The sequence below is a fragment of the Eschrichtius robustus genome, chromosome 11 (genome assembly GCF_028021215.1).
Source record: "Eschrichtius robustus isolate mEscRob2 chromosome 11, mEscRob2.pri, whole genome shotgun sequence".
NCBI lineage: Eukaryota > Metazoa > Chordata > Mammalia > Artiodactyla > Eschrichtiidae > Eschrichtius > Eschrichtius robustus.
In genome coordinates, this window is record NC_090834.1 from 70,546,556 (window position 1) to 70,563,231 (window position 16,676).

At 43.8% G+C, this 16,676-nt stretch overlaps 1 protein-coding gene across 10 annotated transcripts in view; it reads left to right on the plus strand.

Annotated features, from left to right (window-relative positions):
• TEAD1 (TEA domain transcription factor 1) overlaps positions 1-16,676 on the plus strand; it is a 264,283-nt gene that overhangs the window by 223,676 nt on the left and 23,931 nt on the right. For all 10 annotated transcript variants that reach the window (XM_068554725.1, XM_068554722.1, XM_068554723.1 and 7 more), the window contains one exon: positions 320-493. In XM_068554725.1, coding sequence (XP_068410826.1) covers positions 320-493 — 174 coding nt within the window. The remainder of the gene's footprint in view (positions 1-319; positions 494-16,676) is intronic.

Sequence of the window (16,676 nt, forward strand, 5' to 3'; positions counted from 1 at the left end):
GGTAAAACTGGGTAACGGAATTGTTTCTAGGTTTGGTAGTTGGGTAACTTAAGTTGTTGTTTCCTACTGTATCTACAAAAAGACTTTTTTAGACACTTGGGAAAATATATGCCCTTGTAATAATAGACAATGATTGTTTTAACCCTAAGCTATAATGGCTTTTCTTAATATCTTCATCTTTTCGAAGGCACAGACCCGAGGCTATTCAAGGCGGAATTCCGGGATTTCGAGACTACCACTCTTTATGCAGCTCAAGATGGATGTGTCCCAGGTTGATCAAAGGGTTTGTAATGGGAATGTTTCTGTTGGTTTCTTACAGTACAACAAACACCTCTTCGTGCACATTGGGCATGCCAACCATTCTTACAGTGACCCATTGCTCGAATCAGTGGACATTCGTCAGATTTATGACAAATTTCCTGAAAAGAAAGGTGGCTTAAAGGAACTGTTTGGAAAGGGCCCTCAAAATGCCTTCTTCCTCGTAAAATTCTGGGTGAGTAAGACCTTGCTGTGATTTCAGTGGTTTTTGTCTGAATGGTCGCATCCCACACTTGAGGGCAGAACACTGGCTGTGGATTCCCGCTGACTGATCTGCAGGATCGCCAAGGGATCACAGACTCATACCCGTGGGCCGTCCTCATGCTGACCTTGTGGCACATCCATGTGGTGACCCAGGTGGCATTTGCTGTCCCTGCCAAAGAGACACAAGCAGCTGCTTGGGCTTCAGGGCTCTCTCATGCAATGACAAGAAACTCTGCAGATGGCTGGGGTCACAATGGCAGACGTGAGGCACTTAGACCCTCTTTCTGTTTGTTCTCACACCATTAAGCAAAGCGACCTATAAATTCCACTGGAGCGTAGGACCTGAGGCAAAGAAGGGGCTTGGGTGGAGCTGAAGACATGCTCCAAGATTTTATAGGTGTCAGAGAGAATACAAAATGGCTCTGCCCATTACGTGCCTCATTTGTGCTTTAAAACACCAAGGGCACATTCCCCCAGCTGCTGGGGCTTCCTGCTTTCCCCCGGCCTCTGAGGAGAGCTTTGCTGTCCCTTCTCCACTAGTCAGGCCCGGGCCAGGGGACTGCTGTTGGGTCAGGGATGTCACAGCAAGCATAAGGATAATGTGTGTGTACTGGGGGCTTAAGAGCAGAGGACCTCCTGGCACTGAGCGTTTATAACTCCTCAGTCTTGACAAGAATAAAAAGAAAATGGCTTCAAATGTTTGCGCTTCTTAGCGTGGCATTAAAGGCCCTAAAAGAGCTGGTTCCGGGTGTTTCCCTTGCTGTCTGTCCTACGGCCCGCCTTTGTGTGTGAGTGGATAGACTTTTTACTTCTCCTCCTTTCCCTCCTTCTTTTGAGGTGGTGGCTTCTTTATTATAGCACCTTCCTCACTTAAACAAATGGTTGATTTTTCTTTTAGTCCTATCGCGTTGTGTGCTTACTCAGTTCCCATGCTGTGTCATAATTATTTGGATGTGTGTCCCACTCCTCTCTGGACTCGACTGCTTCCAGGCACCTTATTCATAATGGTGGCTACACTGATTGAATGCCTGCTGTGGGCCGGGAGCTGTGCTCATGCTTTACATGCATTTTATCCAGTCTTCCCAGTGTTGACTGGAATTTGCCTCATATCCAACTAAGAAAACAGAGACCCAGAGATTACAAAGTACAGGCTGCACCAGGGTGGGGACCTGGGGCTTGAAATCAGATCCGTTTGACTAAAGTGCCTTTGCTCTGTTTCCTGGCTGCTTCATGCCCCCTGGACCCCACCCACAGGGTCTGTCAATCGCTCTCCATATCTGCGAAGCTAAGCAAGCGCGGGGCACAAAATACTCAACAATGGGGGAAACAAACAGATGAACTAAGGAAAAATTAATATTTTAAATTCCTTGGGAGGAAATTTACATATTAAATTTAATTCTTTTAGTTTTTTTTTTTAATCCTTGAATGGTAACTGGGTTTCATTTGTCATGCTTCCATACTGAATTTGGATCGTGGAAGTAGCCTTCTACTTAATTTAATGTACTCGGGATCAGTAATACATGTGGACACCCTGAAAAAGCACTTCCTTTTTCTAAACAGTCACTTCCTTTTTCTAAATTAGTGGCTGCCACCTAGTGACTTGAATGGTGGTTGGGGGTCAGTTATATGATAACACAGCAGTTTTCAGAGGGTGTTCTACAGACCCCTAGGGGGTTCCTCAGTATCTTTTCAATGGGCTGTCAAGGTCAAAACTATTTTCATTATGACACTGAGATATTATTTTCCTTTTGAACTCTGCTGATGTGCGCATTGATGGTTCAACCATAATAGGGTAAAACTGCTGAAGCCTTGGATCAGTCGGGCTGGGTTGCATGCACAGTTTTGGGGGGCTTTTTTTTATATAAATTTATTTATTTTTTATTTATTTATTTTTGGCTGTGTTGGATCTTTGTTGCTGCGTGTGGGCTTCTCATTGCAGTGGCTTCTCTTGTTGCAGAGCACGGGCTCTAGGCACGTGGGCTTCAGTAGTTGCAGCACACGGGCTCAGTAGTTGTGGCTTGCGGGCTCTAGAGCGCAGGCTCAGTAGTTGTGGTGCACTGGCTTAGTTGCTCTGCAGCATGTGGGATCTTCCCGGACCAGGGATCAAACCTGTGTGTCCCCTGCATTGGCAGGCGTATTCTTAACCCCTGTGCCACCAGGGAAGCCCTCACAGTTTAAATTAAAAAAAAAAAAATCAGTCACACCAAGAATGTCCTTTACGAGGTTTATTATATCTTGAACCTAGAGTATACACTGAAAATAAACGCAGTGAGCCTGCCTGCTACATCAAGGAAAACAACTGATAATTTTTGTTGCCAAAGATAAAATTTGAGCTTTCAAGTAAAAATAAGAATTTTGGAAAACTTGTATCCACTTTGGTGAACTTGACAGCTTCCCAATATTTAAAAGACTTTTCTGTTGGGATCCACGGTCATCTTAACAAATGTGATATTTTATTTTTATACTGTGTAAGATAAACCAATGGATTTTAATGTAACAGAGTGTGAAAAGTTCATTGATATGGTTTCAGACTCCACACTATAGCTAACCTTTAAAAACTACCACTTGTCAAGTTTTGGTGTAGTGTCAAAGAAAAATGGCCACAATTATCTGAAGAACCTATTAAAATACTCTTCCCTTTTCCAGCCACACATTTATGTGAGGCTGGGTTTTCTTCATGTACTTCAACCAAAAGTTGAAGTACAAATCATGACAGATTGAATTTAGAAGCAGGTATGAGAGTCTAGGTATTTTCCATTAAGCCACACATTAAGTAGATTTGCAAAATGTAAAGCAGTGCTATCCTTCTCACTAATTTTTGTTGTTTTTTAAAATATAGGTATGCCTAATTAAAAAAAGATGTATGTTACCATCCAATGGGCTTAATATTATTTTTAAATTAGGTAATAAATATTTAAAATTTTTCTCAGTTTAAATTTCTGATGTGGAAAATACAGCCAGCTATAACCTACAGAAACAAAAGCTCTTTGAGGTCCTCAGTAAATCTTAAGAGTGGAAAAGCGGTCCCAAGATCAAAAGTTTGAGAGCCACTATTGTGAAGGATATAAAAAGAGACTGTTCCACCCAAATGAATTAAAATTAATCAGAAATTGTAGGATAAGATAAAAATAAGCCATTTTCAGTGCTTTCAAATTAAACAGTATTGGTTTTTTTGTTTTCCTTTTTTTTTTTTGGCTGTGTTGGGTGTTCGTTGTGGCCCGTGGGCTCAGTAGTTGCACCTCGTGGGCTTAGTTGTCCTGTGGCATGTGGGATCTTAGTTCCCCGACCAGAGATCGAACCCACGTCCCCTGCATTGGAAGGTGGATTCTTAACCACTGGACCACCAGGGAAGTCCTCTATACGGTATTGGATTTTAATGATAAGATTTCTTATAGTCAGCATGTTGTTTGACTATAAAGTGGAATGCAAAGTATTAGAAAGTTGTTTTTGTTTTTGCTTCCAAAATTTTCCATTTTACACAGGGGATGATTTTAATAAATGCTTTCAGTGATGGGACCCTTCAGTCATGAATCCCCAAATAATGAGGTCTAGATTTGCAGATGTTTAGAGTGTGGTGGCTAGTATGAGATTTGCAAATGTAGAAACAATTACTCTGAGATTAGATATTAGTTTATTAAATTAAGATTTGCAGAATTAAAATTGAGATCTTCTATGAATATGATGGAAGACGTTACTCCTTCAGTATAATTGTTAGCAGTACTTAACCTTTATGAAGAAATTCAGTTCTGCCTATGTTAGAATAAATGAGGAAAGGCAGTTTGAATTAGGTTTACAATTTGCTGCAACTTGAAATCTCATTGGCTTCCTCTAATGACTGAGAAAGCATGAATTACACTTAGACTCTCTATCCTTGAATGTCAGTGGGTGTTTCTTAAGTAGGCTTAATCTTCCTTTTGAAATTTCTTTCATATTAGCAATTTGCTTCACAGAATTTCATTTTTGTGTGAATTCAGTGCCTTTCAACAGAGGTCCTATCCTCACGTCTCCTTTCTTCTCCTCCCTTTTTCCTCTTTCTCAAAGTGCCTGCAGTCTCCAGGTTGTCACCATCAGGCTGACTCTTAGTTTGTTCATAATGATTGCTCCATGTCCATTCTGGGCTCATTCAGGCTAGACCAGCTCAGGAGTTCGCTGTGGGAGAAATACTGAGTCCACCTGAGGTACCCGCACTTACACCCAAGCTGTGACCCCAGCTCTTTGCCAGGGGACACTGAGGTAAATGGGATGGCAGTGAGTCATGTAGCAGTCACTCCACTGGCTTCAGGGTGGAAGACTCTGGCCCCCCAGGACTCAGGCCCCAAAACACAAGTGAATGGCAGAGCCACAGATGCCGGTGTGGGTGCCCCTCCACCCTGTGAGCCTTAATGGTATGGGACACCCAAGGGCCCCTGTGAATGGCTGTGCATCTGGGGAGACCTTTTTTTTTTTTTTAAGAGCCTTACTGAGGTATCATTTACATACCATAAAATTTTACTCATTTTCTGTGTACAAGTCAATGATATTTAGAAAAATTTGCAGAGTTTTGTGGTCATCACCACTCTTAAATTTTAGAATATTTTTATCATTTCAAAAAGGTGCCCAGTGCCCATTTGCAGTCAGTCTCTATTCCCACTTCCAGGCCCAGGCAGCTACTAATCCACTTTCTGCCTGTACAGATTTGCCTTTTCTGGACATTTCATGTAAATGGAATCATTCAGTGTGTGGTTGTTGGCATCTGGCTTCTCTCGCTTATAATGTTTGCGTAGCCTGAGTCAGTAATTCGCTGCTCTCTGTCGCTGAATACTATCCCACTGTATGGATAGACTGCATTTTACTTATCCATGCACTAGTTGATAGACTTGTGGATTGTTTCCACTTTAGGCTTTTATAAATAATTCTGCTATGAGGTCTTTGTGGACAAGTCTGTGTGTGGACATATGGTTTCGTTTTTCTTGGGCAGCTAGCTATGCAGGAGTGGAGTTGCTGGGTCTTACGGTAACTCCGTGTTTAGCTTAAGAAACTGCCCAACTGTTTTCTAAGGTGGTTGTACTACTTTACAGTCCCAGCGGAGAGATGTTAGGGGTCACCTCCTCCTTTGACCGTTACGTCTGCAAGTATTAGGATAGGGAGAGATGGCAGTGAGTATGGCAGGTAAGGGACCGGTGGGAAGCACCAAAACAAGGGACATGTAAGGCTAGTTAAGGTGTGTTCAGGTACATCAAGGTGCTTTGCAGCTGGGCCCTCACTTATATAGGAAACACAGGTGGGTGGAAAATGAGGAGAGAGAGGAATCAGGGGGGTTCATTTGTATCAGTCATAGGGAGCAGTCAGTGGTTTCAGCAATTTTTTTTTTTTTTTTTTTTAATTTTATTTATTTACTTAGTTATGGCTGCGTTGGGTCTTCATTTCCGCGCGAGGGCTTTCTCCAGTTGCGGCGAGCGGGGGGCCACTCTTCATCGCGGCGCGCGGGCCTCTCGCTCTCGCGGCCTCTCTTGTTGCGGAGCACAGGCTCCAGACGCGCAGGCTCAGCAGCTGTGGCCCACGGGCCCAGTTGCTCCGCGGCACGTGGGATCCTCCCAGACCGGGGCTCGAACCCGTGTCCCCTGCATTGGCAGGCAGACTCTCAACCACTGCGCCACCAGGGAAGCCCGGTTTCAGCAATTTTTGAGCCAAGAGAGTAATAGGATTCTTTTTACTGTTAAGCAACTTTCTCTACATTTTGCCTTTTTAATTTTTGTTCTTTAACTTCTTCCTCTTATGACAGTCTCCTGTTTATTTCCTTTCTCTTCCTTCTTGCCTACTTTTTATTCACTCTTGTGCATTTTAATTCTACTCCACATCTCATTACAAAGAGAGGAAAATGAATTTGCTGGAGCAGGAGGGAAGGGGCTCCTCTCTTTTTCAGCAGTGTGTGACCGTGGCTGTTAATGAGTTCCTCCTTTGAGCCAGGCCCTGGACTAGGCATAAGCACGTACTTGGTATTATTTAAACCCTGTGAGGTACATGTGATTATTCCCACTTTACACATAAAGAAACTGAGTCATGGAGAGGCAGAGTGATTTCTGCAAAGTCACACAGCTAATTGATGCTAGATCTGCTGGACTCCGGAATCCATGTGCTTTCCACGACGTCTATGCGTGGAAGCCAGTGCAGGTACCTGAAGTGAAGCAGTGTAGTTTCTTTGTGAAGGCCTGTCAGTATGGGGCGCTCAGGTGTCTGTTTACCTGGGCACCAAGGTGAGTAGACTACTGTTACCAGGAAGTTCAAGTTGGATCCTGAGTTTTAGCAGAGAGATCAGTGCAGCCCTGGTAGCTGCCTGTGCGGGGAATAGCACCTTCGTGTTCACATATTTACAGAGCCAACATCATAACCTTCTAGGCAGTTTTCAAAATCTATAATTCTTAATTCATTCCTAAATGCACCATGAATATGGCTTAATGTGATACATGTTTATGTAGTTTCAACCAAGGAGTGCATTAAATCTGGCATCCTGCTTTTCTTCCTTATCCAGCACCCTTCCCTGTAGCTAGATGTCATTAGATCCCTAATACCATTATTAATGACTACATAATATCCTCTTTACTGGGTGTATCATAATTTAACCATTCTTATTAGACATTGATTAGGATTTTAGTGTGTGTGTGTGTGTGTGTGTGTGTGTGTGTGTAGGTATATGTGAGTTTGTGTCTGTGTGTAAAGAACCAAGTTGCTTTCGAAAGTTGTCAAGCAGTTAATAGTGAGTATACCAAGGCATCTTCATCAGCCTTGTGTGGCATAATTAAAAGAAAACAACTTTCTGTTGTCACTTTGGTTTTTGGCTTCCTCTACATCTGCAGTTATTTTTTCTTTCCACTCAAAGTCTTTAATCCTTCCTCACTCTCTATAGAAACAACTATTAATAAGGTTAAACATACTGTGGTCCCTCGATTCTAAGACATATACTTCCCATGTCAACAGTCATAGAAGTGGGATGCTTCTTACAGTGGCCATCATAAGCACCGTGCCCACCCCTACACAGAGGGGTAAGTCATGATGTAGTTATTATTACTTGCCCTTTGCGACCCTGGGCAGTGTAAAAGGCATCTCACCACCTCCTTGTCACCTTGGTTGAATTACTTGCACTAGTAGTGTATACTACTATACTTAGTAGCTTAAATTTGAATCCCTAATTAAAATGTCTCAGAAAAATTATAGTTTGATGCAGCATTGAAATTATTATAGTTGAGGAAGAGTGTGGGACAGGATTTGTACTAAGTGAACATTTTGCACTGACAGAAAACCATGCTCCTTATTTTCCTTATAAAACAACGGTCAGATGCTTTGTGGGCTCTAAGAAAGGAAGATGTACACCCACAAGTGGACAGAGCTGTGCTTCATTTCAGTACTGAGATCCATGCAGGTGGGTTGCCAGTGATATGGCAGACAGTGCAGCTAGTTTAAGATAAAATGTCAGCTGTCTTGGAATTCATCATAGAATCCCCAAAACTAGAAGAAGTAGGTGTGATTCAGTCATGCGTCCTGAAAGACAGAAACCCAAGTATAGCTTGCAGCTCACTTTCAAAAGAAGTTTGTTTCCAGCCACATGTAGCTTACTTAAGGGAATAAACAAAATGATGGATTTAACCAAATTAAAAAATGCAATGAAACTAATATTTTTGGAGGAGCCTCAAAATTCTATTCTCTGTCCTAACAGTCCTCAAGAGTGTCAAACTTGGGGACACTGGTTCAAAGAAAGCCGTGTCACTAACATGTTACTTATAAACCTTACAGCCAAAAACTATTCAGAAGAATCATTAGGATGATGAAGGCTTACTCTCAAACTTTGTTTGGAATAATAAAGAAGAAAATAATATGAAAATGAAATTGTATGGATCTGTATCCTGCGGTTAAGAAACAAATTCTTAATTATAATATTTCTTTTTTCTCTCAAATCATTACTAAATTAGGGGTATGTTAGAAATCAGGATATACTCCATGTTACCCTATGGCTATTTATGCGTTGCTTTTTAAGATTCTTGGGATTATGATCATCCAGTGCAAACAATTAACAATTTATTCATAGTCATTCAACTTACTTCCGTAACCTATTTTTCTGGGGGAAGAAAAAGCAAGGCTAGTCTTACTAACCAGAGCAGATGTGAGAAGATATTATAAAACAGAAATGGAAAGCGAATTATCTGGAAAGAGAGCAGCCTTTAGAAGATGTTTTTATCTTGGTAGGAACGAAATGACATTTGTTGGACAAAATGACAGGCACTAGAAATAAAACAACTGGGCTTTATTTAGGGAGAAGAAACTGGGTGCACATGTAAACTGGCCAGATAGACCCCCTCCGGAGTTTCAGCCTGTTTCTAATTGGATTCTGCATGGTTTAGGCTGGAATTGTAGACTTGAGTCTATCATTTGGAACCAAATGTCCCTGTTGCAATTCATGGAAAAGGACATTAGCAAAATGGAATAATTTGCTCCCCACATGTTTTAAACGGTTATCAATAAGGAAAGGGCCTTTCAGTTCAACAATCTTTCCCTTTCTCTCTACTTGTCTCTTCTCACAACAGTGTTAAGGTCTGAAATTATGTGAACAATAGGAAGTAATGGAATGATGTAGTGGAAGGAAGCTTAGCAAGAAATACCATGTTCAGAGGTACTTATGGGGCTAATACATGATAAATTCTCTTCGGTAGGCTGTGACCCTATGATTATCTTCACCAGGGTCTGTTTTTTTGAAAAATCATCTTTGGATAGCAGGTTCTGATATTTCATGTAGAAGGATGGGGGTTGGAGGGTGCATGGTGGTCAGTCAGTAACCTTGCACATCCAACCCATTTTGGTTTGATTTTATGAGAAAAATATCTGGAGCTTGTTAGCGCTTTCTGCATTGACTGCTGTCTATTATTGCTTCCTTCCTGTTTCCCAGCCCTGTGGCCTAAACTTTGTAAGCCTTCCCCAGGGAGCAAGGATCCTATCTATAACATTTGTTTATCCAGCGGTGCAATGTATATAGCAGATTTTCAACAGTTTTTTATTTTTTTATTTTATTTACTTTTTTTTTTAATTCAGTTGATGAAGAGTTATTTCACTCAGTACACCTAGAGGAATTGCTGTACATGGGGTCCTATAATTGTCACTTGGCCAGCTCTGATAGTGTGGGCAGACATCATAGGCATCTGACAGTTTGTTGAATAAATTTCTCAAGGAATTTACAGAAAGGGGGTAGGAGGAGACCTCAAGAGATTCACACAAAAACCTTTCCAGGCTCTCTCTGGAGTTGTTAGGTTCTTATAGAAATAGTTTAATCATTTGCATTAGTAATGAATATACACATCACCAGTGAGTCATTCAACAAATCAGTCAATTCACTGATTTCTACTTTGCTCCTAGAAAGCTGGGGAAGCAGACATGAGTAAGAGGCAGACCTTAGGGTCTGGTGTGGGATGGCAGACACACTGTGGGATAGGGGCTCTAGTGGAAATGTGGAAGCACGAGGTAGAGGAGGAGCTCTTTCTGCCTGAGAACATTCTGGAAGGCCTCACAAAGATGTGGCATTTGAGCTGAATCTTGAAAGAACTTAATCAATGGAAGGAGAGTGGGAAGGAGTTTTCAAGGCAGGTGGATGCTTGTGCAGAGACCAGGAGTCCTACTGAGAGTTGACAGAAGGTCCTGGGGGCCGCTGGACCTCACAGAACCTGGAGAATGGTGAGAGTTGAGGGTGGAAACGATCTCCATGGCAGTGACTATTTAAAAGAGTCTTTCTGAATCCCCTGAAAACATAAGGCAGAATAGGACAGCCTGGAAGCTGGTAGCAGAAGCTCACTCTGCTTATCCCTCAATCCCTCGACCTCAGTCCCGCCACGGATACTTTTTTTTTTTTTTTTTAACCTTGAACTCTTCAGGACATCTAGGCAGAATCTAAATTGGGAATTCCCTTATCCTCATGGGAGAATCCATCTGACAGCTGTTCCGCTAATGCTTTCTCTCCTGGGCCATTGGGCTCAGTGGTTGCTAACAAAGCCAAGGTCAGGGGTCCATTCTTTCCTGCATGGGGCTGTTTAACTCTGCTCCGTGCCGTGGTTACAGGCTGAGATGCAGAGCCACTGTGTCCCCAAGAGCTGCTGCTAAGCAGAAGCCCAGGGAAAAGCAGACGTGTGGTACACCTGCACCTCCCAGCATTCACCCTGTTCACGGAGGCACAGTTAGCTTCACTCTGTAACCATCACCAAGAAAAGCTTGAGAAGGAAAGAATTGAAGTGGCACAATCAGGGTGTGGCTGCTTATTTCCAGACCCAGTTTTGCAAGCAGTAAGTGGATTACCTGGACATAGTCATAAACCCTCAAGCATCTTGGTCAGTTGTCTAAAACTGGACCTATACCCTTGGTGATGTGTGAAATTCCCTCTCCCTGTGAAGGTAGAGATGCAAAGTACACCCTACCCACCCACCCCCATTTTAATGTACTGTTTACATTACCAAAGCAAGAGAAGCTTATTAAATTTTCCAAGCAGTTCCAAAGACTATAGAGGAAAAAGTGAGACCGACCGCCACCAGCCCTGTATCCTTCCTGACTTTCTATATGCATCTACAAACATTGTACATACACCGTTTGTTTTTACTAAAAGAAATATTGTGCTCCATGTGTTATTCAGCAGCTTCATTTTTTTCCCACTCAAAAATATTTTGAGTATAAGATGTCTGCTTACAGCAATGAAAATTTGAGGGTAAGTCCCAATTTTTGTTATTCTTTTTTGGTAAAGGTGAATTGTTCTGAGTTGCCAGATTTAGCAAATAAGAATTCAAACCACCCAGTTCGATTTGAATTTCAGGTAAACAACGCATACTTTTTTAGTGTCTGTCCCGTGCCATCTTTGGGACAAAGGGATATGTCCCTACCCCTACGAAAGAGTATGTTATTTATATAAAAATCAAATTTAACCAGGCAGCCTGTTATTTTATTTGGCAACTCTACACTTGTTAATTAGTTGATTGATTTGTTGTTATTGTTCTATGTAAGACTGTTCATGCACAAAAGCTCCAGACCAAAAAAAGGCCTTGTTTTCTGGTCTGGAAAAGGTGGTCTCTGACCGATGTTCGCATGCCTGATGAATGCGCTGGGTGAAGGGCCAGCTCAGCTGGGCACCCAGGACTCATTAACTGCCTCCATTGGAGAGAACTGGCCTGTGCGGCTGCTTCGTACTAGGGCCTGACCTTCGCTCTTTCACCCCAGCTACTGTGTGAAGTCACCAGTGGCAGTTACCTGGTTGTGTGGGCGATATTAATTGAATTTTTTTTTAATGAATGCCAGTATTTGTAGGAATTTGCAATGCTAACAGCCGGTCTTTCAAGCAGTGCCCATTGTAATTAGAGCAAGCTTTTAAGATTCTTTGAAGTACTAAATGTTGATGAAATTCAAATGGGGTGCCGATCTGCACTATAAAGGGGCTCTTGGTGGTTGTTTTTTAAAATCTTCTATTTTGTAGATGTAAATATATGCCGTAGTTCGTGGGAAGTAACTTGAAGAGCGGGGGGGGGGGGGGGGGGGGGAGGGGGCTGAGTTTATGCCTCTTATTCTTATTTAAAACAGCTGTGGCCGGAGAGCTACAGCTGCATCCTGTTGCACCGGGCAGGGGCACCGTGGCCCCATGGCCCCTGCCCCGAAGTGAACACCCTCAAAGGCTCCCTTCCCTTTGGGCAGCTTTCTCGCTCTCCCCAAATGCAAGTCGACCTGCCCCGGGGTGGGGTGGGGACGGGGGGTGGCAGCTGTCCCACAGTCATCCCAGCTTCCCGCACCCCAGGCCTCCGAAGCCACCACCGGGGCAGATGCGTGCAGGTGAGTCAGGCGGGAGGGTTGGGGAGCAGACAGCAGCCTCAAGAGTCCCCTACCCGGGCTGCCTCCTGGAGCACTTCTGCCTGCCGGCTCACAGCGCCTGGGGGAGCAACTGTAAGGCCCACGTGGTGCCCTGCCTGGCCGAGCCTCACCACGTGGCAGGCCTGGATGGACGCCCACGACAGGGCCCGGCTCCCAGCGCTGCCTGCCAAGGAGCCAGATGCTGCCATTGGAAAAAATTGCTTCACAATTTGAAATCTTGGTCCTTTGATCATGGCTGGGAGAAGATGAAGAGGAGAGTTTCAAAGTAGTGGTTTGAAAATGCCAGCGTCTCCTTGCATCCGTCAGTGCCTATTATACTGTCTCTTGTCAGGGACAATCCTCTTGATGTTTTCATTTTTGCAACCAAGTAATTCCTGCCCAGCCCTTCCAAGCCCTCCAGGTGGAAGGGAGAGGCGGGTGGGAAGGGAGTGTCTGCAGCCTGCTCCTTTCCTACCCGGTGCCCAGGCCCTCTCCCCTGCCTTTGGACTGATCTGCTTCCTCTTTCTTCCTGCAGGCCTTTTCTTTCTGAGGCCAGTGACAAAGTAGTTGTCGTCAGCCAAATGCTGCCTCTGCCTGAGCTGCACCATCCCATTCAGCCCTTGGCAACCCTCACGCTCATTTCCCTGTCCTTCAGGCACCTGGAGCCAGGTTTCCAGAGGCCTGAGGTTTTGCAGAGCTGCTTCCCTGGCCCAGCCCTCCCCTCAGAGGGCTCTGGATCCTACGTAACTGGGCTAGGCCTTGTTTTCCTCACCCATGAAATGGGAAGAATCATTCTTTGAAGAATATTGCTTTTTTTTTTTTTCTTCTTCAATTTCAAAAACATGAAATGAAGCAGTGGAACACATCCATGAACAAATACACTCTCTGAGTGAGAGGTAACAGAGGAGAAACCAAGCCGAAGTCTTGTCTTGTGACTTACATGTCTCAGCTGCAGAAGTAACAAGCGTGTAAGAGAAGGATTATTTAGGGAAGAATTTGAGGAAATTTAATGTTTCACTTTTTTGTTTCCCTGCTGTCTGGTGCAGTCAGCTTTCTCTGCCTAGCATTGTAACCTGCTTCTACTTCGACCTTACACTGTTTTCCAGGACTTGCCCACATATAGATCCTCAAGTTTTTAATTCATTCCCCACACATTTATTAATAATGGCCTTTTTTGCTTCCAGGCAGGATTTCATGACATCTCTAATCATATCTTTGTGGGAAAGATTGTAATTTTGTACCTGTTTGAGCAGTTATGCCTAAAACCTAAGGCTTGGTATAAACTCACAAATCAGAAAAAGTACTAATTTTTCTGTTTGAAAAAAGCCATTGCTGCATCTGTGCTATTCACCTGATAAGCATGGATTGGGACTCAGACTGGCTCTGGGGGGAAAGCTTTTATCTTGTTTGTTGGTTATGAACCACCATCTACTTTGGGTCACACCTCTGGAGATGTGACTTGAGGCTCTGTCTTTAATCTCTGTCCAGGTCTGTGTTGAAGTCCCTGGGTTGACAGGAGTGGTCATCGTTTACGTTTATGTGGCACGTTTCCGTTTACAGATGGGTCTCGTATACGTTCTCTCTTCTCATCACAATGGTGGCCTTTGGAAACAGATCTTCTCTGAGGTTAGAGATGAGGAAAGTGAGACGCAGAGGAGTGACCGCTGTCCGTGCTGTCCATCAGGTGTCTGAGATGAGATGATGACAAGTGAAGACTCAGGATTCTCAAGTCTCTGGACTAGATGGAAGGGAGGTCTGAAGTCAGGATGGAGTTCAATAAAAATAAACGTGGAGGGCTTCCCTGGTGGCGCAGTGGTTGAGAATCCGCCTGCCAATGCAGGGGACACGGGTTCGAGCCCTGGTCTGGGAAGATCCCACATGCCGCGGAGCAGCTGGGCCTGCGAGCCACAATTACTGAGCCTGCACGTCTGGAGCCTGTGCTCCGCAACAAGAGAGTCCGCGATAGTGAGAGGCCCGCACACCGCGATGAAGAGTGGCCCCCGCTTGCCACAACTGGAGAAAGCCCTCGCACAGAAACGAAGACCCAACACAGTCATTAATTAATTAATTAATTAATTAATTAATTAATTAAAAAATAAATAAAAATAAACGTGGAACTTGGATCCTAGGAAGCAGATAGGACCTGAAGAACTCTGTGGGTGAGAAGGGGGAGTGGAAAGGTGAGATGAGGGGGGAAATGAAAGACGGTTGCAGGATTGTCTTACAGCAGTGTTCTTAGGCCTGCGTGATTCCAGAAGGCAGAGCTGTAGGTGGAAGCGGCTGGGAAGCCGATTGCAACTTAACGGGTGTGGTAGGCAGCAGCGTGTCCGAGTTCTTATTACAGTGTTAGGGGATGTGTTAGATTACATGGAAAGGGGGAGTGGGGGTCGCTAAGAGCAGACAGGGAAATATCTTGGGTTATGTGAGTGGGTAAATCACAAGTTTCCTTAAAAGTGGCAGAGGGAGGCAAGAGAAGAGGTCTAGAGAGATGACAGCTGGCAGTGTGAGAACTCAGCCTGGTGTTGCTGGCTTTGAAAATGGGGCAAGGAGCTAAGAGACAAGGAATGTGGAAGCTGAAAGAGGCAAAGAACCCGATCCCTCCCCAGAGCCTCCAGAAACGAACACAGCTCCACCAATACTTGATCTCAGCCTGGTGAGACCCATATTGGATGTCCGACCTACAGAAGTAGAAGATCATAAATTGGTGGTGTTTTAAGTCACTAAATTTGTGGTAGTTTGTTAAAGCAGCAGTAGAAGACTAATACAACAGGATAAAGAACTCTCTAACAATTAGGTCTGCCCGGGACATGGTGAGTATTTTATTAAAGTAATGATTTTCCTGTATCTGAAGGTAGTATTTAGCCAGAAGGCAGCGCAGGTCAGGTTACTGTAGAAAGGACTCCTGCCTTAGGTGGTAGGAGAAGGAGCTGGTCTCTGAACCCAGTTCATATGGAGGGTCTCTGTTCTAGGGCAAAATGGGCAAAGATTCCTCAGAAGGGCCCGTTTGCCTGGACTTGCCCTCTCCAGTCACATCGGCAAGGTGCTTGTTTTTTTGTTTTTTGGGGTTTTTTTCCTCTTAGAACATGGCCTATGACCAGCTAGGGAGGGGGAAATTTCCCCTTCTACCCCTCTTGAGTTCTTGTGGCTGGACTGAAAATAAAATTGACACAAGACAGATTAATAGGAGAAAAAGAAACAAATTTTTAATTCATGGCAATGGAGTTCACACAGAAATGGGACCTAAGAAGTGGCTGAAGCAGGCATCTATTATACTTTTTAGACAAACGATAAATTTGTGAGGAATCACAGGACAAAGAGACGTAGGTTTGGGGTGCTTAATTAGTGAAGAATCTAAACAGGGCTTGGGCTTGGGGAAGTAAATTTTTAAAGTAACAAGGTTTGTTTAAAAGGCTTCTTGGCACTAAATTCTCTATCTCTGGCGATAAGGGTGTCCTTCTACCTCCAGATGCAGGAAGTATACCTTTCATATGAGAGATTTATTTCCTGCTTTCAGGGAGACCAAGGGGAGGGTCAGAGTGGCCCTCTTCCGTTGGTTGTTTCTTAAGTAACTTTAATCGAAAATAATCAAGTATGCCATTGAGGCACATTTTGGAACGGCCTGCCCTGGGCCCCAACAGCTGGGTTATCCCCAGAGGATAGGATATCGTTTGAATTTGGAATTTGTTGGGAAGATAAGTTTGCTGGGTTCTAGTTGTTCCTTGGATTTTTTTTTTAATTAATTAATTAATTTATTTATTTATTTATTTATTTATTTATTTATTTTTGTCTGCGTTGGGTCTTTGTTGCTGTGTGCGGGCTTTCTCTGGTTGTGGCGAGCGGGGGCTACTCTTCGTTGTGGTGCACAGGCTTCTCATTGCGGTGGCTTCTCTTTTTGCAGAGCACAGGCTCTAGGCACGCGGGCTTCAGTAGTTGCAGCACATGGGCTCAGTAATTGTGGCTCGTGGGCTCTAGAGCTCAGGCTCAGGAGTTGTGGCGCACGGGCTTAGTTGCTCCGCGGCATGTGGGATCTTCCCGGACCAGGGCTCGAACCCGTGTCCCCTGCATTGGGAGAGGGATTCTTAACCACTACACCACCAGGGAAGTCCCTGTTCCTTGGATTTTTATATTTATTTGCTTTTAGAAAATATCCTGTGATCAGATAAGAGCTGATTAGGCAAAAATAGTTTGTGTGTCTGATACCAGCATTTTTTCCCTCATTTTCTTGCCTTCAGAACTATATGAAATAGGTTTGCCCTGAGTTTTCAGTTGGGAAAAATGAGTCGAGAGGGTGGATAATGAACTCAGCACAAATCGTA